At 48.1% G+C, this 23,835-nt stretch overlaps 7 protein-coding genes across 7 annotated transcripts; 3 read left to right on the plus strand and 4 right to left on the minus strand.

The window, feature by feature from the left end:
* Positions 1-1,595: 1,595 nt before the first annotated feature.
* On the minus strand, positions 1,596-3,246 carry BKA55DRAFT_532913 (uncharacterized protein; the record flags this gene model as incomplete). Its single annotated transcript, XM_046189401.1, has 2 exons — positions 1,596-2,762; positions 2,818-3,246. 2 exons carry the CDS (start codon positions 3,244-3,246, stop codon positions 1,596-1,598), a joined length of 1,596 nt encoding a protein of 531 aa, XP_046057078.1.
* A 1,262-nt stretch (positions 3,247-4,508) lies between these two features.
* Positions 4,509-5,015, minus strand: BKA55DRAFT_532914 (uncharacterized protein; the record flags this gene model as incomplete). The annotated part of the gene is made up of 1 exon (XM_046189402.1): positions 4,509-5,015. One exon carries the CDS (start codon positions 5,013-5,015, stop codon positions 4,509-4,511), a length of 507 nt encoding a protein of 168 aa, XP_046057079.1.
* A 2,864-nt stretch (positions 5,016-7,879) lies between these two features.
* Positions 7,880-9,171, plus strand: BKA55DRAFT_551247 (uncharacterized protein). The gene has a single exon (XM_046191349.1). The coding sequence runs from the start codon at positions 8,138-8,140 to the stop codon at positions 8,900-8,902; it is 765 nt and encodes a 254-aa protein (XP_046057080.1). The 5' UTR covers positions 7,880-8,137; the 3' UTR covers positions 8,903-9,171.
* Positions 9,172-9,834: 663 nt separating this feature from the next.
* On the minus strand, positions 9,835-11,853 carry BKA55DRAFT_551258 (ubiquitin-conjugating enzyme/RWD-like protein). The gene is made up of 8 exons (XM_046191350.1): positions 11,630-11,853; positions 11,518-11,551; positions 11,346-11,440; positions 11,262-11,283; positions 11,116-11,212; positions 11,052-11,063; positions 10,834-11,002; positions 9,835-10,787 (listed from the first exon to the last, which is right to left on the minus strand). The coding sequence occupies exons 1-8, from the start codon at positions 11,657-11,659 to the stop codon at positions 9,915-9,917; spliced, it is 1,332 nt and encodes a 443-aa protein (XP_046057081.1). The 5' UTR covers positions 11,660-11,853; the 3' UTR covers positions 9,835-9,914.
* Positions 11,854-12,759: 906 nt separating this feature from the next.
* On the plus strand, positions 12,760-14,297 carry BKA55DRAFT_551261 (P-loop containing nucleoside triphosphate hydrolase protein). The gene is made up of 4 exons (XM_046191351.1): positions 12,760-12,997; positions 13,048-13,126; positions 13,182-13,970; positions 14,019-14,297. Exons 1-4 carry the CDS (start codon positions 12,882-12,884, stop codon positions 14,181-14,183), a joined length of 1,149 nt encoding a protein of 382 aa, XP_046057082.1. The 5' UTR covers positions 12,760-12,881; the 3' UTR covers positions 14,184-14,297.
* On the minus strand, positions 14,298-16,098 carry BKA55DRAFT_551262 (uncharacterized protein). Its single transcript, XM_046191352.1, has one exon. It carries the CDS (start codon positions 15,852-15,854, stop codon positions 14,307-14,309), a length of 1,548 nt encoding a protein of 515 aa, XP_046057083.1. The 5' UTR covers positions 15,855-16,098; the 3' UTR covers positions 14,298-14,306.
* Positions 16,099-16,238: 140 nt separating this feature from the next.
* On the plus strand, positions 16,239-23,176 carry BKA55DRAFT_41319 (Sec63 Brl domain-containing protein). Its single transcript, XM_046186048.1, has 2 exons — positions 16,239-17,216; positions 17,283-23,176. Exons 1-2 carry the CDS (start codon positions 16,430-16,432, stop codon positions 23,114-23,116), a joined length of 6,621 nt encoding a protein of 2,206 aa, XP_046057084.1. The 5' UTR covers positions 16,239-16,429; the 3' UTR covers positions 23,117-23,176.
* Positions 23,177-23,835: the final 659 nt, after the last annotated feature.

Here is a 23,835-nt window from a genome sequence, read left to right on the forward strand (position 1 = left end):
ATCGGTTCAATGACAACCGCCAATGCGTGCGTGCGTGCAGCAAACCAATACAAGGGACCGTTGCCTTGCGCAGATGCTGGGCTTTGACACAGTCCAACGAACGAAATGTGAGATGCTGGTGGGCTCTGATGGGGGATGGAGTCCAGGTGGACCCTGTTTGTATTAGGGGCGTTTGAATACATCGAAATATTAATTTACTGCAATTTCCAGGCGATGAGGATCCACGTCCGAATCCGAGGAACATGAGTTTAGTGAGATCCATTCATACTAAAATAAAAATAAACAGTGAATCCATTGTTTCGAATCTTGCTTCCATCCTTCACTTCTTCAGGTGCAGGTGCAGATGCACCACCTACATATGCATGTCTCCGTCAGCACAGCCTTCGAAAGGATGGATATTATTAGGCACTTTTACGATAGTAGCCCATCAAGGCAGCTTCATAGTTTTGCCTCAAGTCCTACTGTTTCTCCCTTTAACCCATTGGATGTTTCTCAGAGAGAGAAAAAAGGAGGAGGGGCCAGAAACGACAATTCCATATTGTCAGCAAATATAAGGGTCCATCCCCATGGATGTCTCTCAAGTAACTACGTGTGTGTCGTTCTCAATATGGAGACAGAAATTACAGTACATGCCTCACCTCTCATCATCAACTATGATCCTTGACTCAAATGTGACAAGACTGAACCCATGCTTGTCCACTGGGCGTTGCTGGGAATGTCTCCGCCTGAAGTCAGCCTGAGCCTCTAACTGGGAGCTGCAGCACTAGGTGAATGGTCAAAGCTGTCCCTAGCAGACAAAGCACGGCTTACTTTGCAGCACCCAGCAGCACCTTGTTTCTCACCACTCGAGGCACGGTGAGTTTATGAGGTCATTCCAATCCCCAGATTCCCCCTTTAAGCCTGGAAACGAAACAGGCTAACTCTCAGTAGAGGGACACAAGAGGGAGAAAGGAGATTTATCATCTCACTAGAGGATCGAGAGAAGCACAGTCAGATTTCTTCTTTCACAGTACGCTACTGCAAATAACCTTGCCGTATTGGAAATTGCTATGATGAAGATCTTATCACGTGTAGGTGTGGAGGATTAGGGGGCCACGTCCAAGAATGCCAACACAAGCCATGCACTAGACAACTGTACAGATAATGTGAAGTTTTATAAGAAGGCTGTGGAGATGGATGATATCTGTGGCAATCGCCTGTAATAGTGTGCGTAGCATCTGTATCTGGAGATTGAGGCCAGTGTCAAAGCGACAAACTGAAAGTTTGTGAAGCAATACCTATAAATTAAAATTACACATACATGCTATGACTAATTACCGGTAATAACAAATAACATAAAGCCATAAACATTCTTGTCGTTTCAAAGTGTGCATCAGAAAAGCCAAGCCGCGCATTGCTAATGCTCATGCACACACACAATCAATCTGATCCTTGAAATTGCTCCACAATCTTCCCGTCAAACCCCAGTCTTGTAAGCATCATATCAACCCTGGCATCATCCTCGAGGTCTCCAGATGCTGATAGACAAGGCACGTGCAGGCTCGGCTATGGATGTGGCATCTGAATAAGATTCAAAGCATCATCATCAAATATTCTCAAGCATGCACTAGCTCCTTGAGTCTCTTCTCAATCTTCTGTCGGCCCTCGAGAGTCCTCCAAACCTCATGGGGTGCTCCGTCGACGATGTCCCAGTTCTTGAGATTCTTGGTCAACTTGGTTAGGTCTCGTTGCTTCTTCTCCCATGTATGGCTATCCTTAATGTGCTTGCCGGAGCTAATAACAACAAGCGGCGTATCCTTGTCCTGGATCTGACGGCTGGTCAGCGCATCTCGCCGAGTGAACGAACCGGCGACCAGACTCTCCTGCAGTTTGGCAAAGATGAACTTGCCATTCTGCTGGGCTGATCGTCCGTATACTCGGTCGCGGCTCGTTCGTCCGCGGAAGATGGCACCGGGGATTCGATCCAGGCCGAGTGGGGAGATAACGCCCCAGAGCCAGAGAACGAATCCTCGGCCGGGTGATGCAACGTTGTCGAGAAGATCCTCATGTAGGGGATCGACAAGGAGCAGACCTTTGATGTGATCTCCGTGGCGCGCTGAGAAGACTCTTGAGTATATCGATCCAATTCCGGCACTTGCGAGGATCCATGGTCCGCTCTCACCAGCACCAGCCAGTGCCTCGCTGAGGGTATCAACCACGAAGCCTGCTGATGATGGAGAGGGTGCGTTATCTGACCAACCGTAGCCAGGTCGATCGGCGAAGCAGTATCGTGAGATGGAACCATTCTTAACGGCGTTATCCGCAAAACCCCAGAAATCGTATTCTACGGTTCGTTCGCCGGCCTCGAACAATACGGTAGGCAAATCGTTGCCCTTGGAGTCAGTTTTATTGCCGTGGCAGTAAACATGGATGCGATATTTGCCGTTGTCAACCGGGTGCAGCTTTCCTGGGTGTGACACACCCGCGTCGAGGGCTCGCAGGATAATGGTTAGAGTGATGAGGAATACAGCCACTGACATGATGGCGTAGGCGACCGTTGAAATCATCACCTCGGACCATTCGAACAAGGTTCGTCTCGTCTCAGCCCGACCAGTCAAGCGTTCCTCCTCTTCAGCCTTGCCCCATTTCACAGTTCGATCGACCACCAGAGCCCAGAGACTGGTGAGTAGTGCCCAGATGACGCTGGTAGCACCGACCCAGCCCTCTTCGTATCGAGTCTTTTGAACGGACAAGATAAGAACCATATCGAGGAGAATAACAACCTATCTGCAGTGTGAGAAAGCGTGGCCAAATGAAGTGTCGCTTGGACAGACTTACGGATATGAAAATAGCGAGAATTCTGACAGATTTGGATGGCACCTCGAAGAAGAGAAGTGTAAAGATGAGATTCGCAAGTGTCCATGTCGCGAATCCAAAAGCAAACCAAGGGCTACCACGAGTTCCAATGCCAGGAGGCGTCACGAAGGTAGAGACAAGAAGTAGAATCCACCAAACAAGCGTTATTAGGGTAAAAGCAATTGTCAAGTATCGCAAGGCTCGAATACTCCAGAGATTATAGGGCGACACTGCGGGATCGTCGGGCGCAAGTAGACCAGGCTGAGTTGAGTTGACGCGGTTCGGGAGAAGTCGAGTATGCTCATCTGGCACAGCTTGTTCACCCTCCTCGGGGTCGTTGATACGGGTAGCTCCATTTGCACCGTTTGGGTGATCTTCGCTTGAGTCTTTTGGGGATGAGAATAGAGGCATTGTGAGAGTGACTTTATTGTTTGTCTCTCAGTTGATGGCTGCTGATGGATGGTCTGAGTGTAAGTATAGGTGAGTGATAGAATGGTGTGAATATGAATGAAACCTATTCTGTCAGAAATCAATCGCTAGTGACACATGCAATACAACATTCATAACATAAAAAAAGCCTATTCATTTCAGACGTTTCTCTAATCTCGAACCTCTCCCAGGGTTCTATATAAACCCATGGACCAACTGCTAACGTATCCATGATGAAGAGGCGAAAAAGTAGAATACGTCATAGGCCAGCCATTTCAGCTCCCCGGGCTGAATATCACCAATCACCATCATTAAAAGCTCACCAGGGAGTACTAGTGCGGACACAAGCTTCCGGGAGATGGAGCTTGGAGCTGAAGCTTGGCTTTTCCCAAAACAATTGCGGTTTAAAATGGCCACTTGATCAAGAGGTTTGTGTTTTGTGTTTCCGATTGCAAAAACAAGGCAGCAATTGAGTTGGCCATCACTGGAAGGGAGGAAGATCGCAGGAATGCGCTGTAAAGTAACTTGATCCAGACCCTAATTGTAAAAGGATAATTCCGTGCATTCACCATCACATGCTCCAGATCATATGATGGGCTTCTTCTTACAATTCTAGATCAGTATTAAATAATATGTAATCAGTCTTGGCTGGCCCGAATCTTCTCGGCATTTGCCATCTTGCAAGTCACAACGCAATCATTCCCCTGTTGGTGTCCCCAAATGACGGCCGTACAACATCATCATAACACAATAATCAAGACTATCTCAAAAATTTCTATCTGAGTCCACTTGTATTTTCTACTGCGTTTGCGGCGGTTATCATTATTCATTAAATCGTTATTTACAAGAAGTTTGAAGCATTCGTTTATTGACGCGTACCTGTCACTCTGCCTGTGCTTTATTTACACCAAGTGCTTCCGCTCATCAAAGTTTCTTAAATTATCACTTCTAGGTGTCGTTTTTTCAATTAAATTTAAGAGTAATAACGATACCAGATTCACACTCTTAAAATTATTATTAAATAAGTATCGTAACTACCAAAATGGAAAGTGGCAATGAGCACGCCGTGTATTATCCATCTTTCCGCAATCATAACAGGGTATCTCTGTATCTATCATTCTTGACCCCATTCCAGATGAACTCCCAGCATTTACGACGGAAGAAATTAACCATCATATAGATCCTTCTCTCCTTATTTTCATACATCGTTACACATTGCCCCATCATAAATATTGCTTCTGGCCTCAAGTGTCCCAGGGAGCAACAGGATTGTATTCCTTGGCACTGGGGACTGTACTGATACTACTCGACACCGAATGAGACGCTTGGCTGAGCCCTGAATATGATTGCGCCTCTTCGCGTTGCTGTCGTGCACGCTCGAGTGCTTTTTCGGGGCTGGGTCCTCGTGTCGAAGTGATAGCGTCGTCGGGTATTTTCCCAATAGGCAGATGCAGCTTGACTGCCGCTTGAGGATCCTTCATGTCGATATTATGCCGTCTGTATGTGTTCCTCTTCTGTTCCTTCATGGCCTGTGCTGATGGTTCACTCACTGATAACCAATCCTTGACCTGAGTAAACCATCGTGATTTTTCCTTCTTGGACTTTCTCGTGTCTGTCGATAACATAGAAATTCTTGATCTATCGTTTCCACTGAGAGATGGGTCATATTCAGACTGTGGGTGGCATGGTATGAAAGCTGATGACCTGGGACTGACAAGTGTCTCTGTGTTTGATCTGGTAGAAGATGACATGGTTGGTTGTATATGAAGCTTGAGAGAATCACCAAGTTGAGTGTTTTCAACAGTCAAGTTGGAAATTTGGTGGATGATACGGATCAATGGAGGGCCTCTAATATATAGGCCAAGGTGTCGGATTGATTGTAGAGATCCAATGCAGCCTGTGTGGACCTGTGAAGGGATGATATGCCAACTGGTATTTTCAGGATATGCCTTGAATAAATGAATAATTTGAAAAGGCGGGCGTATCTAAATTCGGCATAGTCCTCAACCATACGGTGCTCGTGATCTTGGTGATATCGCCTCTGGAGACCTCGATGTCGTAAGAAGGAATATACACAAGCAGACGAAGGGGAATTTTGAAGCTCGATATTGACAAATGCAGGAACAGATAGAACAGCTATGATCGTGTGGCCCCAAACCTTTGGCGTTGGAGGTCAACGGCGGTAGTGGGATGATGCAAGTGCGCGAGTCGTGCAACGCATAAAGGGAAGCACTGCCGACGGCAGCTAGAGGATCGCCGGATGGATGGAATGGAAGAAGAACTATTGCTTCCGGAAGAGCAAGAATCAAGAGAAGGAGAGATAAATAAAACTATCAGAGGGTGTCCAAGGTCAAGAGGATGGATGATGGAGATGTTAAGGACAGAGAGATGGAGGGGATACTCATAAATCACGGAGAAGAGGGGATTTCAAGTGAGGACTGGAGAGGCACATACCATCCAGTTATCCAAAAGTACTAACCTTGTTCCATAGCACAAGAAACAAAACCAATAACCAACCTTGGCAGCATCGAATAGTACAAAGAGGTACTTTTCATGCATTACCCTACCCATCCATCCTTGTCACAAGCCTCCAGCGTCACTCTAGCTCCATCACACCCTCACAAACTGGTTTACGATATCCGATCTTGGTCTAGGTCGAGCTGAAGAGCCAACACGAAAATTGCTCACTTGAGCTACTGATTGGATGAGAGTTGGTATGAAGCCGAGAACCTTCTCGTGGGACGGTGCAACGGCGAGGCCTTGTGGCTTGTCCAGGTCTATGTAGTAGCTGAAGCTGTCTCCGAATGTTTGTGAGTTGGTGGCTTTGGCGGCGTTCAACAAGTGAATTCACCCTGGAAGAAAAAGACGGGCTAGTTCCAAATGCCGAGGCACCGTTTGTCAATTCGAGTCTTCTTGCGAGGCCGAGTCTTGTAAAAGGCGTCAAAGTGTAGACTATCTTCTCAACCCGAGGCTACCGTTAATCGGTAACGCAAAAGTGTCAAACGCCTCTACTGACGATCATTAACCAGACCGGAAATCTGCAGCATCTCACGTTGATGTTTAGGTGGCTGGCTGGACCTCAGATCAAGTGATACAGAAAAATCAATTATGCGGGTTTTCATGGCACTCGACGTGTCGATCAGGCTGTCAAGCTTTCAAACCGTCAACAGCCATTGATAAGAAGCACATGCTGAATTGACCCTTTTTATGCAAATCATTTACTAGCTCTTGATGGTGTTTGCTAACAGAATTTACTACTCCGACACTAACGGAGTTGTGCTCCGTTAACTGTAGGCATTTTCGGATTGCTCTACAAAGTCTACAGCAGAGTTTATCATCTCCCACTTTTATTTCTCATGCCCCTGACTACCGCCAACGTCTTCACTAAGGCTTGCAAAATGCCGTGTCTCGGTGCACAAAGAAAAAGCCATCTTGGCTGAGCGTAAGGCCGCTAATGCACAAAGGCTGAGATGGCGCTCGAACATCAAGACAGAAGTCTGACTTTCGAGCTCTTTTTGGACACGGCAGTATGTCTGAGACCTATTGTGTTCATATGATTTCCGAGAACTTGGTACAATGGGAGTCGAGACCAAATGATCGACACATCTCGGTTCAACGTTGAACCTAACAGGATGGATGGCTTGAAATGCACGCGGGGGGGGAAACGTCACCCATCTTGAGCCATCAAGCTGGCTGTGGCAAAATGCGAAGAGACAAAGAGTGTTCTACATGTAGCTACCGGATACTGCATACGTAATTAGACCTCAAGCCATGTTAATCTTGGGTAAACGTTCCATTTGAGCTCCATGAATAGTCAGACATCCTCTCTTGGTCAAACCGACCCTTTAAGCCAAGTTCTTCTTTTTCCATGCATGTGCTTGCAAACAGTCGGAAAGGGCAATAATTGTCGCCTATCTTGTGCCTTAACAGCTGAGACATTGTGTTTCTCAAGTCTCGACAGGAAATGACAATCCACTTCAGGCTCTTGGGACAGCTTTGTGTTATCAGGCTCCACTCTAGTGAGTATTGACGTATGACAAGAGCTCGTCATTGTGGTTCTGTGAAACCCGTCCCTCTGAAAACACGCACCCTGCAGTAAACAGAGCCGTGTCTATGTCTATTTGTGTTTATGCCTTTATAGAAACGGAAGTGAATGTCTCAGATGGCCAGATTATAGGATGGTCCGTGCTTACTTGCATCGGAGTTGGCGCGAGATCTTGTTCGATCGTTAAATATGGAGATCCATTACCAGGGTTCATCCTAGCAATGTCCTCCACTGTCCATTAAGCCCCACTCTTCCACTCTAAAGCACCGAAACTCAGACTCACTGAGTTAAGGTTGAGTTGAGACGCTTAGAAAACCTCACGGTCCCCATGTAAATCAAGACGCCTTCTCTAAATAATAAACTCAACAAATTCATGCGCTTTGATCTCGATTTGCATCCTTGTACAGTTGCACTGACCTTCACCCTTGCACGATTCTAAAACAGAAATAGACCGCTATGCATCTGACGTTACATCCAAAGCCTCTCCTTAGTTAATCAGGCTTGGCTGACCCCCGCCATAAGCTGCTCCTTTAGAGGGGTTACAACAGCCCAATTACCTTGTTGAGACACCTGACATCCATTCCATGTCCTGCTTTCACCAAGCGTCCCGATCCCGTCCCGTCCACTTCTCTTCTCACTTCCCTCATCTTCTTTCCTGTGTCCCACGTCTTTGCTCCTATTGGACCATCCTTACTTCCTCCTCCGCCGTCGTTCGGAGCTCCCCGGTGATATCTCCGTTCTTCGGTGCCTAGCTCATAATCAACTTGCGCACGAGCTTACATCTTCGTCAAGTCAACAAAGCAACATCTTCAGCGGCGCAACTCGATCATGCCCGCCCTCACAATCAACACCGACAATCCTCCTAGCAATAATCCCCCTTCTCCGACCCGACCGCCTGTTTCCCCTATCACACCTCCCTTGCGTCCTACCCAACGCCCCACGACCGAAGCTACAGGCGCCGGGGCCAGCGGTCGTCCAAGCCTTACACATTCACAACCCGACCAGACTGCGATACCACCGCCTGCACCTCAACCAATAGCCTTTGATTCCAACCCAGACGTCATTGCGCTCAAGTCGGCGATTTCCATTCTACAAATTCAGCGACAGCGCGCCACTGCCGACATCCAAGCTCTCAGTCGCGCAAAAGATGAAGCTGTACAGGACCCTGAGGCTTTCATAAAAGACCTTGTCACAGGAAAGATCAATGCGCCTGAAAACGACAGCGATAGTGACGATGAAGATACAAAGCTGAGCGGTCAAGGCACCAGCAATCAACAAGACCCCGGTGAAGGGTCCTCCAAGCAGCGCATCGCTACCCAACCACCAGCATGGACGAATATTCCCCAGCCGCAAAACGTGGTTCGCTGCCCGCCCATCAACTGGTCGCAATATGCTGTGGTCGGTGACTCCCTCGACAAACTTCACAACGAACAAGTCACGCGTCCCAACCAGGGTACACCAGCAACGATAGGCGCAAACGGCATATACGAATTCAGAGGTGAAGGAAAGCAAGAGAGATACCAAGGTGTGGCAGCGCCCTATGCCCCAACCCAGGATCGCCTGAACAAGAAGCCCAAGAGTAGGAGGTCATGAGAAATTATGGCACCATGATTTACGAAAGAACGAATCATATACACAGATTTTTGGTATTGTCTTTGAGCGGAACCTTGATGCAGTGGATACATCCCATTTACATATCGGCGTTAGATGATAGATGGTTGGCGTTTCAGAGGGTGCAAATAATACAACCCAACATTTCAATTATGCTGATAACATTAGCAACGAAACCAAATAAACCATTATGCTGAAATTAACATTTAGGTACTGAATAACAAGTGAGAGGAAAGCCGTTTTCAATATTCTGAAGCTCTCAATCGTGCTTGTACTGAAGAAACGTCTTCAATACACTAAAGCCTGTAGGTCTTATCTCTTTGAGCGGCACAAGGCATCAAAGAAGTCAATCGCCCCACTTGACCCCACGTACAGCGAGTCTACATAAGATAGGTGAGGCTGTCTCCAAAAGGGCTGTATTTCTCTGTAACTGGTCTACCTCTATTACAGTATAGCCTCTTTTTTAAGCCTATTTTATTGGCTCCTATCTTTCTCAAGCTATCCTTATTGGCTATCAGTCTTCTATATACAAGCTGGTCTGTATTGGCAGAATTAATTCCTCTGGTTGGCTCGTTACCCCTGTATTGACCGCTTTGATGCCTTGTGCCGCTCAAAGAGATAACCAGAATCAAAAGTAAATCAATACGTCTTCACTGGGGCAAAGAAGCAGGTAAACACGATATATCTCATATGTCTACACTAGTCTTGTGTAGATTATGCCACATGTATCATCACATGATCATGGCAAATCAAGTCAACCACATTTTAAAGAAATGGTCCAATCCTCAGACCATGCCATTTCAACATGAACCACAGGCCCCAACGCCATGTAAATCAGATCAATGCCCCTGATGATTACCTAGTACGCCCCCGTGATATTTTCATCTAAATCCTGATATCAAGCCTAACGGAGCACATGGGCTACTCTGGGAAGTCCCTGTAAAGTTAGGTTAGCTTGCACATGTAATGACTGCAAGACACCTTGATCAAATACTTACTCCATGCTCTGCTGTACTGATCGACGAAGACGTCGGTTGTACGTTTTCTTGTCATCTGCGCTTCCTCCCCAGTACATCTTGGTCGCTTCCGGGTTCACAATTTTACGTGGGTCATAGGCTGGTTCGTCATCTTCAAGAATCGTGAAGATAGCATCAATGTGCGATCGCACATCTTCCCGTTTCATGGGGTTCGGAGTGTAGCATGCTGTACCGTCTGCAGCGATGTGGTGATGAAAGATCTTCGTCTCGAATTTGACACGAGGTTGCTCCTCGGGGAAACGGACGCTGAAGTTCATTTTGATTCTGAACAGACCACCATCGAGGTTGGTCATAGGACGTCCGAAATAGGTTATGACCCAGACGAATGGGTTTTCGTTCTCAAGAAAAACGTCATGTGGCATATCACTTCGTTTGAATGCCTCGACAACCTGTTCGAACTGATGCTGAAGATTAACAGCAACAGTTGTCTCCCGCTTCTTGGCGTCTAGGCCCTCCACGGCCCATTTCTCAGGCTCCGCGTCGATGGCAGCCTTGATAACTTGCAGGCGGTTTCCGAGCTCGGGATAATTGAATTTCCCATCCATCGAGTTGTTTCCTGGGGACTCGAACGGCATTCTCGTGAACGGCTGGTTTGGCTTGGTTTCTGATTTGCCTTTTTCGATCGCAGCGAGGTATGACTCGTAATACCAAAGAAAGCGGCGTTTGCATAGATCTCTGAAAGGTTCGAAGGGAACGGTAGCCTCGTCAATATCATCATCATCCATCTCATTTGCTCCTGGAATATTGTGCGACTGAGTGCTACCGCTGTTCATTCCAATATAGCCCTCCAAACGTTGGATGACACTGATACGTAGTGTCTCGTGACGAATCTGCCCGAGTCAGAAAGTTCACACAGGACTTGATATGGCAACAGACCTTTTGAATGTAGTCCTTTTGATTTTTCTTGTCGCTTTCATCATTGGCATCCTCGAATCCTGGTTCGTTTTCGTAGGGGTTGGATGATAGGAGACTTTGGATGGACAACAGGATTGATTCGAGTCCTTGCGCAGATGACCACTCCTCTCCACGTTCCCCGCGCCATGTTCTAGTCGATGTCAGTTCGAAACCCAATTCTCTTACATGATTACAAATACCCTAGAATTGATCTGACAGTGTTAGTGCATGAGAATAGTAGGGGAACAACATGCAATTACTCACAGACAGACTTTCCCGTTACTGTAGACATTGGGGTTGAAGCGACAACGTCCCCCGTTTGTGGTGATACAGATTACACTCGGGGATTTGGAAGGATATTCTGTCATCAAGCATGAGACTAATCTTTATCATGGCAAGGGGGGCTCTACCTCTGTGGAACCGAATGGCAAACTGTCAAGTTGAATCAGCCCATCTTTTCAAAAATCAGAATACATTCGGCGCTCGTGACAAACCTCGAAAAACCCGAATTCATAAGGAGTCTCATGGGGACCCATGATCAGGGCCTTTACATTGCGAACATCAATATCGCGACATGCCACGGCGAGCGCTGTAATATAGGGTGATGGCGTGGTCAGTTTCTTCTTTCGAATGCGTGGTGTATGCCAATAGGCAAAAGCGACATACACAAGTCACAGTTCTTCTGGATGTCACCCAGCTCCTTAGCATAGTGTTAGTATCTCGAGGGTGGAATCGTGAACGAAGGGGTGGGAATGCCAGCGAATGCGGGGCAACGAACCTTGGAGATGCGAATGATAGACTGGTCCATGGCGCCTCGTATATTGCAGTCTAGATGTTGATGTTTGAGAACGAGCACTGACTGCAGGGCGCGACGCACATGGACAAGTTGCGACCAAGTATGAGGTTATCGATATGAAGTTTTGGGCGATGAATGTCAAGGTAGGTAGTTAAAGGATAATGTAAGGGTAGACGTTGGAGTCGTGAGGCGTGAGTTGAGTGAGTATCATTAAGGCCGTAGGAGGAAAGTGGGGGAGAGGGGAGGCTTCATTGGGTGGGCAGGCAGCTTTTACAGCTTCACCACCTATCAACAGATGGCAGAACTTTACCTTACCTATCAATGCCCTGATCCTAAAATTGAAAGCCACTTAACTAATAAATGTGAGCAGTTTTATTTCGTATCAAGGAAGTGCGGTTGGTATTATTCACTTTGTCCTCCTTCTCAGCTATACGGCCATACAGCCATCAGGATACCTAGATATTCGTGATTCAACAAGTCAAAACTAACACATTACCTTAGCACCCATATAATGAGTAATTACATTCAATGCACATTGGATTTGCAACAAGCGATTCCAATCATGATTATCCTATAAAAATGAACAGACGTAGAACGCTCCTAAACCATTGGTCTTCTGAAACGAGCTGGGGCTGTCTCTTTGTCTGCATATGGCCACTGACCGTGAGTTATGTAAAGTGTTTGCTGGTCAAAACCACGTGTCTTAGCAAACAACGGGATACAGAAAAAAATATATCAGCTTCCATGTCCAATCAAGCCTTTGTTATATTCTCATCAAGTATGGTGATATATCTGATAACTTGTTTGCATGAAAAGTCAACGGAAGCCAGAGAGTCTGTGTAAGGTGTATAACCTTCATGCAAGAATCTAATCATAGTTTTGGTATACATATCGGACATACGAAATTTCATACAGAAAAGGCCTACAGAGTACAACAATATATACACACTTGAAGTCTTGAACATGTCCGATAATGTTCATGTAGATTAAACTATGAACTACCCGGGAGCTCAAAGAGGTGGGCCCAGCGGGGTGCAGTTAGGTACATGCCTAGAGGTTGTGGTTGCCATTGGTGACGCGCTGCGCGTTTCTTAACGCGTAAATTGGTTTCTCTTAGCTCCCATCAATGCAAGTCGGTGATTTTATATCGGCATTTCGCACACTGATCTCCTCCTCCTTCATCCACAAACTCAGCCACGGGTAGACCGACACGCTAGCATATCATTGAATCAATATGGCTAGCTTTTTCGATCTCAAGGCCAGAAAGGCAGCAGCGGCAGCCAACAGTAACGCTGACCAGAAGCAAGATAAACCTTCAAATGCTCGAACTCAACCCTGGGTCGAGAAATAGTATGTGAAACTCGAGATACAATCTATTCCTCGAGACTTACCATATTCAGCCGACCAAAGACCCTCAGCGATGTCACTGCCCAAGATCATACCGTCGATGTGCTCCAAAGGACACTGCAGTCCTCCAACGTACGAACCCTCCTTGCTCTTAACTGCAAGAAGCTTCAGTACTGATGCTTCTTAGCTCCCTCACATGTTATTTTACGGGCCTCCCGGTACAGGTAAAACTTCGACAGTTCTAGCACTCGCCAAGGAGCTCTACGGTCCCGATATGATAAAGTCGAGAGTCCTCGAACTCAATGCCTCCGACGAGCGTGGTATCTCCATCGTCCGAGAAAAGGTCAAGAACTTTGCGCGAATGCAATTGACCAACCCGGCACCTGGCTACAAGGACAAATACCCTTGCCCTCCTTTCAAGATCATCATCCTCGACGAGGCCGACTCCATGACACAAGACGCCCAAAGTGCACTACGACGAACCATGGAAACATACAGCAAGATTACTCGATTTTGTCTGATTTGCAACTACGTCACTCGAATTATCGACCCGCTTGCCAGTCGATGCAGCAAATTTCGGTTCAAGAGTCTCGACCAGAGCAATGCAAAGAAGCGACTGGAGGAGATTGCAGAGAAGGAGGGCGTGCAACTTGAGGCTGGTGCTGTTGATGCACTCATCAAGTGCAGCGAGGGCGATCTTCGAAAAGCCATCACCTTCTTGCAAAGTGCTGCTCGGCTCGTCAGCGCTAATGCTCCTGACAAGGAGGCCGAGGGTGACGAGGTGATGGATGTGGACAAGAAGGCGGTCACAATCAAGATCGTTGAGGATATTGCTGGTGTTATTCCGGACACTACCATCGATGATCTTGTCAAATCAATACGTCCGAAGAAGTCTGGATCATCCTATCAGAGCATCTCAGATGTTGTTGAGCAGCTAGTTGCAGATGGCTGGAGTGCAGGTCAAGTTGTTAACCAAGTAAGTCTAGTCCTCCATGTGACTGAATTGGCTGCTAATGATCCACAGCTCTACCAAGCCTTGACATATGACGAGACTATACCCGATGCGCAGAAGAACAAGATCGTGTTGGTATTCTCAGAAGTTGACAAACGACTAGTAGATGGAGCAGATGAGCATCTTTCTATTCTTGACCTGTCAGTGAGGATATCAACTATCATGGCGAAGAAGTGAGCTCTCGGCTTTGTGTCTAGTGTGCTGTATCAAGCAATGTGGGACGGAGTCATGGTTAGAAATGGTTTGGCGTTTAAACTGGCTCTATATCACCAGACATCTATTGTACTTGACGTTATTATCCTAATCCTGTGCTGTGTCTCCCTGACCAATTAATCCGAGGTTACCTTGCAGACTAGACCACGCATCTCTCGGCTCCATGCTTTTCTCTGTATGCTTTCTCGCCTTGCTTGGAGATTTGGGACCTGCCTCAAGCCAAACGTCATCTTCCGTTGTATCGGCCTGCGTTTCTTCTTCCTCAGCCGCCTCGTCCTGACCCAGAAGCTGGTCAATTTCTTGTAATGTCTGCATTGAGTTTTCTAACGCAAGCTGTCCACCTTCGATCTGCTCCGCCACATTCTCCAGTGTAGTGATCTTGGCCGAATCTGCAGCGAGAACCCAAGGTTGAACCTTGCCTGTCAAACCTGAACGTTCGTCTGAAGCAAGGAACTCTCCCAGTCCAGACCTCCTCCGAGATGTCGGTGCCACTGAATGAGATGGAAGCAGCTGACTTTCTTCTTCTAAATGACTGAGCGACTGACAGTTGTACTTAATTTCTTTCCCGAGAGTCGTATTGACATGTGCTTTTTGTGTTATCATGGCCTTCTGCTTTTTGGAAAGTGCAAGAAGAGTCTCGATGTATGGTGTCAGGAGGAAGGTGCTTGATGCAGGTTCTGGTTCCTCAATTTGTTGCTTGGTGGAGGAGGGTGCCAGAACAGGGACAGCTGATGACTCGAATCGCTCACCAGCAGAAGCGAGAAGGGACCTCCTCATTGCAAGATAACTGGCGTACTTTTCTTTGATGATGTTGAGATGGCTGCTTATCGTCGCTTGGTCCGCTGTTGATTGGCTATGGCTCTTGGAACCGTCCTCATCCCGATCCTCATCCCCTGATGCTTTACTCAGTTCTGTCTCAATCCAATTGATAAGCTCATTCCTTGTTGTATTAAGAGCATGTAGTCTGATGCCATTGCTGATAACGTCTGGTATACTCTGAGCATTTGCTCTCGTTTCTCGAAGTAACTGCTCCTCTCGTCGCAGAAGGAGTTTAGCCCTCAAGACGGTCTTTTCAAGCTGTGCCACTTGTTCTGTTAAGTCCGTCTTCTTCATGCTTTGTTGTGCGACAAGGCTGTTTACCACCTCTTTTGGGACGTTCGGTAGACTGACAGCATCATGAAAAACATCCTCAGGATCCAGATATTCAGGAGCAGCGGCTGGTTTTTGCATGAGTGAGTCCAGGTGGTTTTGAACGGCTGTAAGTCGTGCTTGTTTGGCCTGGAGCTTCAGAAGTGACACCTGCTCTTCTAGTAGCTCGTTGCCGGATGAGAGTTCTTTGGCTAATGACGAAGAGGGAAGATTAGATTGTGCAGCATCTTCATAATTTCGACGCGCATCAACGTTTGCCTTTAGAGCCTCAATGTACTCCCTGTAGATTCCCTTTGAACTTGAATCTAGAGTTACGTCGCGCGTTGGATCTGCCAAAGACACAGGCTGTTTGACCGGGCCATCATGAGAACATGTTCCGATATGAAGAGCCAAAACTCGTCGAATGTAGTTCACTTGTTCCCGTGGCTTGATATATGGATCAAGTGTCTTCTGAAATGTCTCAACGGTCTCGGAAGGATTTGTCATTGTGAATCATGGTTTGTCGGTGAAGAGATCCCCGGTTTAGGCTTGTTGCTCTGGTCTTAAGTAAATAGACGAAATATGTTAGCACATGGGCAGCTTAGACAGTCCTGAACTGTGGCTAGTGTCCTCTTGACCAACGTCCCGATGACTACGCAATAAATCAACAGAATTGAGACCTTTGGTCACATTAAAATTTGAATCTGCCCTCCAAATTCCTTTTCTTCGTAGTCTTGTAAACACTCAGATGTCTTGAAAAGCATAAATCATGAGCTGAGCTCCAGCCCCGTGTGCATTTGCGCCACACAAGCTCTTATCCGAACCTGGCCTAGCGCAGTAGCCTGCTAGGCTGAGATCCGAAATTTACGATCGCGACTTGAACTTCTAAACCTTGTGACAACTACAAATCTTTCCAAAACGACTGCGCATCAATCGCAGAATACAACATATTCAGGCAACGGCTATATATCGGATTTAGTCGCGTCGGTGGCAAACTCATGGTTATTTAAGAGCCAAGCGCCCCAGGCTTTGTCGAGAACATCGACGTTCTCTATTAATTACAACATAATAATCTAGCCATCATGTCCGACGCAAATCGAGATGTGTCGCAGTACAAGTACTCGGCCATGTCGAACCTGGTTCTCCAGGCCGACCGTCGATTCGTTACAAGACGAACCGATGAGGCTACTGGTGATCCAGAGTCGCTGGCCGGTCGCTTGAGCATTCGAGATATGGGTGCTCGAGTTGCACGCGACGACGCGCCGAAACCGAAGAAACAGCCTGGACTCCCCGACATCGAGCGAGGCAGCCTCAGAGAAGGCGAAGATATTCTGGCACGAGAACAGCGCAGACGAAAAGCAGAGGCGCCTCAATCGACAGGTGTCCTCGGCGCCAACGATCTCTTGGTGGAAGGCATCACATACCGACCACGAACCGCAGCGACGCGAGCGACTTTCGATCTCATCATCACCTTGGTAGCAAAAAATCTCGGCGACGTACCCCACGAGGTCGTACGTAGCGCGGCGGATGCTGTCCTGGAATATTTGAAGGATGATGATTTGAAAGATCTGGACAAGAAGAGGGAAATCGACGACATCTTGGGTGTAACACTAAATCCCAAGGAATTTAATGAGTTGGTGAACCTCGGCAAGAAGATCACAGATTACGACGCCCAGGACGATGATGAAGATGTCGCGATGGGTGGCGCCGACGGTGAGGATGCTGAAATAGATGAGCGCCAGGGTGTGGCAGTCGCCTTCGATGAAGATGAAGAGGATGACGAGGAAGGCCTTGTTCATGAAGTCCGTGACGAATCTTCAGAGGACGAAGAGGAAGAGGAAGAGGAAGAGAAGGAACAGAGTGCTGAGGGCAAGGAAGAAGATGCTGTCGCTGACGTTGGGGATGAGATGATTCTCGACTCGGCGCCTTCAGGAGGCAAACAAGACGAGCAAGCCAAGCATAGCATACCAGCCCGAGACATCGATACATTTTGGTTACAACGGCAAATCGGCACACTATACCCCGACGCTCATGAGCAAAGCGACAAAACAAAGGAGGCTCTTAAGATCCTGTCAGGAGAACCTGGTGAGGATGGCGAGGAAAAGTCCTTACGTGATGTTGAGAACGATCTCATGGAGTTGTTCGACTACGAGCACCACGAGTTGGTTCAGAAGCTTGTTGAGAACAGGGAGAAGGTTTTCTGGCTTACAAAATTAGCACGAACACAGAGCCCCGAAGAGCGCGCTGACGTCGAGCGCGAAATGGTCTCAGAGGGTCTCCAATGGATTCTCAACGAACTCAAGGGCAAAGACGCTGCTGAGGGCAAGAAGGGCAAGATTGACATCAAGATGGACATTGATGTCCCAGCTTCCTTTACCGCTGATGGACCCAAGGCTGAACGCGCTGAGGGCCAGCTTGTTGGTGGGCTTCAACCTCGAAAGCTCATCAACCTCGACAACCTGGTCTTTGATCAAGGAAACCACCTTATGACAAACCCCAAGGTCAGGCTACCAGAAGGCTCAACCAAGAGGACATTCAAGGGCTATGAAGAAATTCACATCCCTACTCCTAAGAAGCGCAATGAGCCCGGCGATGTCTTGATACCCATTTCTGATATGCCAGAGTGGTCACGAAACCCTTTCAGTAAGAATCAGTCCTTGAACAAGATTCAGTCCAAGTGTTATCCTTCAGCATTTGATGACGATGGAAATATGCTTGTTTGTGCTCCTACTGGTAGTGGAAAGACCAATGTTGGTATGCTTGCTATTCTCCGCGAGATTGGAAAGCACCGCAACCCTGAGACCGGCGATATTGATCTAGATGCCTTTAAGATTGTCTGTATTGCCCCTTTGAAGGCTCTAGTTCAGGAACAGGTTGGCAATCTGGGTGGCAGGCTTGAGCCTTATGGTATTCGGGTTTCAGAATTGACTGGTGATCGTCAACTTACCAAGCAACAAATCGCCGAGACACAGATCATCGTCACAACCCCCGAAAAATGGGATGTTATCACCAGAAAGTCCAATGATTTGACCTACACCAACCTCGTTCGCCTCATCATTATCGACGAAATCCATCTTCTCCACGACGACCGTGGCCCTGTACTTGAAAGCATTGTTAGCCGAACCATCCGCAAGACTGAACAAACTGGCGAGCCAGTTCGAATTATTGGTCTTTCTGCCACCCTGCCCAACTACAAAGATGTTGCGAGCTTCTTGCGAGTGGACACGAAGAAGGGTCTCTTCCATTTTGACGGATCTTTCCGACCCTGTCCTCTGCGACAGGAGTTCGTTGGTGTCACTGACCGTAAAGCCATCAAGCAGCTGAAGACCATGAACGACGTCTGTTACAACAAGGTGATTGAGCATGTGGGCACAAACCGTAACCAGATGCTTATCTTTGTGCATTCCCGAAAAGAGACTGCCAAGACTGCTCGCTACATCCGCGATAAGGCTCTTGAGTCAGACACAATCAACCAGATCCTTCGTCACGATGCTGGTAGTCGTGAGGTCCTCAACGAAGCGTCTTCACAGGCAACTGACCAAGATCTCAAGGATATTCTGCCATATGGTTTCGGTATCCACCATGCTGGTATGAGCCGAGCTGACAGGACAGATGTCGAAAATCTTTTTGCCCATGGTGCTATCCAGGTCCTGGTGTGTACTGCTACGCTGGCCTGGGGTGTGAACTTGCCTGCCCATACAGTTGTTATCAAGGGAACACAGGTTTACTCCCCCGAGAAGGGTAGCTGGGTCGAGCTCAGCCCTCAAGACGTTCTTCAGATGCTTGGACGTGCGGGTCGACCCCAATACGACACGTATGGAGAAGGTATCATCATCACGACGCAGAGTGAGATGCAATACTATCTCTCACTTCTGAACCAGCAGCTCCCGATTGAAAGTCAGTTCGTCAGTAAGCTGGTGGACAATCTCAATGCCGAAATCGTCCTCGGCAACGTAAGGACTCGTGATGAGGGTGTTGAGTGGTTGGGCTACACATACCTCTTTGTCAGAATGCTTCGCTCGCCTGGACTTTACCAAGTGGGTGCAGAGTACGAAGACGACGTGGCTCTGGAGCAGAAGCGAGTCGACTTGATTCATTCTGCCGCCATGGTTCTGCGAAAGTCAAATCTCATCAAGTATGATGAAAAAACCGGAAAACTCCAGTCTACTGAACTTGGTCGTATCGCTTCGCATTACTACATCACGTCCGGTTCTATGGAGACCTACAACAACCTCATCCAGCCTTCCATCACTACAATCGAGCTCTTCCGCGTCTTCGCCCTCAGTGCTGAATTCAAGTATATTCCTGTTCGACAGGATGAGAAGCTTGAGTTGGCTAAGCTGCTGGGCCGAGTCCCGATTCCTGTCAAAGAGAGCATTGAGGAGCCCCACGCCAAGATAAATGTCCTCTTGCAAGCGTACATCTCGCGCCTCAAGCTCGAAGGCCTCGCGCTCATGGCCGACATGGTGTACGTTACACAATCTGCTGGCCGTATCTTGCGCGCTATCTTTGAGATCGCAATGAAGAAGGGCTGGGCATCCGTTGCGAAGACTGCTCTAGACCTCTGTAAGATGGCTGAGAAGCGGATGTGGCCAACAATGTCACCTCTTCGACAATTCCCCTCTTGTCCCCGGGAGGTTATTCAGAAGGCTGAGAAAATCGATGTGTCTTGGAGCAGTTACTTTGATCTGGATCCTCCTCGCATGGGCGAGCTTCTTGGCCTTCCTCGAGCCGGTCGTACTGTTTGTGGCTTGGTCAACAAGTTCCCACGAGTCGAAGTCCAGGCTCAGGTTCAACCGATGACAAGATCGATGCTACGTGTCGAACTGAGCATCACACCTAATTTTGAGTGGGATGATGCTATCCACGGTGCCGCAGAGAGCTTTTGGGTTCTTGTTGAGGACTGCGATGGAGAGGACATCCTTTACCACGACACTTTTTTGCTGCGCAAGGAATACGCCGAATCGGAGCAAAATGAGCACATTGTCGACTTCACTGTTCCTATCACAGATCCAATGCCTCCGAACTACTTCGTTTCGGTTATCTCTGACCGATGGATGCATGCTGAGACCAGACTTCCTGTTCCTTTCCATAAGTTGATCTTGCCTGAGAAGTTCCCTCCTCATACAGAACTTCTTGAGCTTCAGCCTCTCCCCGTTTCTGCTCTCAAGGTGTCAAGCTATGTTGATCTCTATCCTGCATGGAAACAGTTCAACAGAATCCAAACACAGACTTTCAATTCGCTGTACAAGACTGATGCGAATGTGTTTATTGGAGCTCCCACAGGTAGCGGCAAGACGGTTTGTGCCGAGTTTGCTCTTCTAAGGCACTGGACAAAGGGCGATGTTGGTCGTGCTGTGTATATTGCCCCCTTCCAAGAACTCGTTGACTCTCGCCTTCAAGATTGGCAGAAGAGGCTCAACCATCTGAATGGCGGCAAAGAAATAGTGAAGCTTACTGGTGAGACGGCAACAGATCTCAAGCTTCTGGAAAAGGGCGACTTGATCTTGGCAACCCCGACTCAGTGGGATGTGCTATCAAGACAATGGAAGCGACGCAAGAACGTTCAGACAGTTGAGCTGTTTATTGCTGACGAGCTCCATCTCCTTGGTAGCTCTCAAGGTTATGTGTACGAGACGATCGTCTCTCGTATGCATTACATCCGCACGCAGACAGAATTACCCCTGCGAATTGTCGCATTGAGTGTATCGCTGGCGAACGCTCGAGACATTGGTGAATGGATTGATGCAAAGAAGCACGACATCTATAACTTCAGTCCACATGTTCGACCAGTCCCCCTTGAGCTTCACCTCCAGTCATTCACAAATACTCATTTCCCTTCTCTCATGCTAGCCATGGCCAAGCCCACGTATCTGGCCATCACACAAATGTCTCCTGACAAGCCTGCCATGATCTTTGTGCCCAGCCGCAAACAGACCCGTGCAACTGCCCGAGATTTGTTGGCTGCAGCCTTTGCTGACGATGATGAGGACCGTTTCCTCCACGCTGAGGTAGAGCAAATGAAGCCTCTGCTTGAACGTATTAACGAGGAGGCTCTTGCCGAGGCCCTCTCTCACGGTGTTGGCTACTACCATGAGGCTCTTAGCCAGAGTGACAAGCGAATTGTCAAGCATCTCTACGACAATGGCGCTATCCAGGTGCTTGTTGCTTCACGCGATGTTTGCTGGGAGCTCAACAGCACAGCTCATCTCGTCATCGTTATGGGTACACAGTACTTTGAAGGTCGTGAGCATCGATATGTTGACTATCCTCTCAGTGAGGTGTTGCACATGTTTGGTAAAGCTCTTCGACCGTCCAAGGATGGCCGAGGCCGCGGTGTCCTTATGCTGCCGCAAGTGAAGCGCGAGTACTACAAGAAGTTCCTCAACGAAGCCCTTCCTGTCGAGTCGCATCTGCACAACTACTTGCACGATGTCTTCGTGACGGAGATCAGTACCAAGATGATTGAGTCGGGTGACGATGCGATCAACTGGACTACTTTCACCTACTTCTACCGAAGGCTGCTTGCCAACCCAAGTTATTATAGCTTGACAAGCACAACGCATGAGGGTCTCAGCAACTACATGTCTGACTTGGTTGAGACGACTCTCCGTGAGCTCAGCGAATCCAAGATCATTGAGTTTGACGAGGATGACGGCTCCGTGGCACCTCAAAACGCAGCCATGATTGCGGCATACTACAATATTTCCTACATCACGATGCAGACTTTCTTGCTCTCTTTGAGTGCTCGCACGAAGCTCAAGGGCATCATGGAAATTGTCACTTCCGCAACGGAGTTCGAGTCGATCCAGATTCGACGTCATGAAGATGGTCTATTGCGACGCATCTACGACCGAGTGCCTGTCAAGATGTCTGAACCAGTTTATGACTCCCCTCACTTCAAATCTTTTGTCCTGCTCCAGTCTCACTTCTCCCGTATGCAGCTGCCAATTGATCTTGCAAAGGATCAGGAGGTCCTGTTATCGAGGGTTTTGAGCCTTCTTAGTGCCATGGTTGACATTCTGTCCTCGGAGGGACATCTCAACGCCATGAGCGCTATGGAGATGTCACAGATGATTGTTCAGGGAATGTGGGATCGGGACAGCCCTCTTAAACAAATTCCTCACTTCTCACCGGAGGTTGTCAAGGTGGCTAATGAGTTTGGGTACGTACTGAGTAATGATTTGTTTGGACCGTCAGCTAACGTTATTCGCAGAATCAAGGATATCTTTGATTTCATGGAAGCCATGAATCCGGACGAGAATGCCGATTACAACAAGCTTGTTAAGCGACTTGGCTTGTCACAAAACCAATTGGCACAGGCAGCAAACTTCACAAACGACAAGTACCCTGACCTGGAGCTTGAACATGAGGTCCTAGACGAGGATGAGATCAGGGCAGGTGAACCGGCTTACCTGAACATCAAGATTGCTCGCAATTTGGATGAGGAAGACGGCGCTTATGACTCTACCGTACACGCACCATTCTACCCGTCCAAGAAGATGGAGAACTGGTGGCTGGTTGTTGGTGATGAGAAGACCAAGAGCCTCTTGGCCATCAAGCGAGTGACAATCGGGCGGGAACTAAACGTTCGCCTCGAGTACACTGTGCCATCACCAGGTGAGCATGATCTGAAGCTGTTCCTAATGAGTGATAGTTATGTTGGAGTCGACCAAGAGCGGGAGTTTTCGGTTACAGCAGCCGAGGGCATGGACGTGGATGACGATGAAGAGGACGAGGACGAGGACGAGGACGAAGACGAGGAGTAGAAGCTCAAAGCTCACTCCGAAATTACAATTACCACGGCGATTGCCAGCGATGGCGTTGTACACTACTGCAGACCACGAATGCGAATTTAGGAGATAATAATCGAATCTATCAACTCGGGACTATGACTGAGATCTGCTTCTTGAGATGAGTTTTCTGGATACAAGCCGAGTTGTGTGGATGTCTAATAATGCAACACGAGTGAAAGAGGCGCGAGGTGTTGAGATCCAGTGTTCACAACGCCAAACGCGTCCAGAGAGAGCTAGGCCTACAACGTGACTTTTGCCGGGGATTGGGCAGTGAAGATGGTGAGAAAAAAGACTACGGACGCGTCCCTCCGATAGTCTTGTATACCAGGGCGTCGAATCAGCGTCGACTACGCGCTGGGCCTTTGATGTCGTGTGTGAGAGGCAGAGAGCCTGGGGTTGGGGATGACGCCGCCCGCAGCGCAGCGCAAATGCCAGATACCCATCACGTGACCGATGCATCCTCTGGTGACGTTTGAAAGTGCTTCCGTTTCCCTTGCAAGGCCCAGTTCCAGCCCATCAACTCGCACCAGCGTTTTTTCTTCGTCAACCCCAACATCGCGGCACAACTCGACGAGGCGCCCATCATCATCAATTGCGCAAATCATCGCCAACACATAATTCCCATCGCTCTACGAATCTTGCGCTCCATTGACACGCGCAATACAGCATTCGCTACGCGTTCGCCTATCTTT

Source organism: Fusarium redolens (genome assembly GCF_020744475.1).
Source record: "Fusarium redolens strain MPI-CAGE-AT-0023 chromosome Unknown BKA55scaffold_1, whole genome shotgun sequence".
Classification (NCBI taxonomy): Eukaryota; Fungi; Ascomycota; class Sordariomycetes; order Hypocreales; family Nectriaceae; genus Fusarium; species Fusarium redolens.

Bases quoted from the DNA above. Each gene is read 5' to 3' on its own strand.
- BKA55DRAFT_551247 (XM_046191349.1), top strand. From the start codon at position 8,138: ATGCCCGCCCTCACAATCAACACCGACAATCCTCCTAGCAATAATCCC.
- BKA55DRAFT_551258 (XM_046191350.1), bottom strand. From the start codon at position 11,659: ATGGACCAGTCTATCATTCGCATCTCCAAG. The intron at 11,441-11,517 runs GTATGTCGCTTT...CCTATATTACAG, and splicing joins CCAGAAGAACTGTGACTTGT to CGCTCGCCGTGGCATGTCGC. The intron at 11,213-11,261 runs GTAGAGCCCCCC...GCTTGATGACAG, and splicing joins TGCCATTCGGTTCCACAGAG to AATATCCTTCCAAATCCCCG.
- BKA55DRAFT_551261 (XM_046191351.1), top strand. From the start codon at position 12,882: ATGGCTAGCTTTTTCGATCTCAAGGCCAGAAAGGCAGCAGCGGCAGCC. The intron at 13,127-13,181 runs GTACGAACCCTC...GATGCTTCTTAG, and splicing joins GGACACTGCAGTCCTCCAAC to CTCCCTCACATGTTATTTTA. The intron at 13,971-14,018 runs GTAAGTCTAGTC...AATGATCCACAG, and splicing joins CAGGTCAAGTTGTTAACCAA to CTCTACCAAGCCTTGACATA.
- BKA55DRAFT_551262 (XM_046191352.1), bottom strand. From the start codon at position 15,854: ATGACAAATCCTTCCGAGACCGTTGAGACATTTCAGAAGACACTTGAT.
- BKA55DRAFT_41319 (XM_046186048.1), top strand. From the start codon at position 16,430: ATGTCCGACGCAAATCGAGATGTGTCGCAGTACAAGTACTCGGCCATG. The intron at 17,217-17,282 runs GCAAGGAAGAAG...CGCCTTCAGGAG, and splicing joins GAAGGAACAGAGTGCTGAGG to GCAAACAAGACGAGCAAGCC.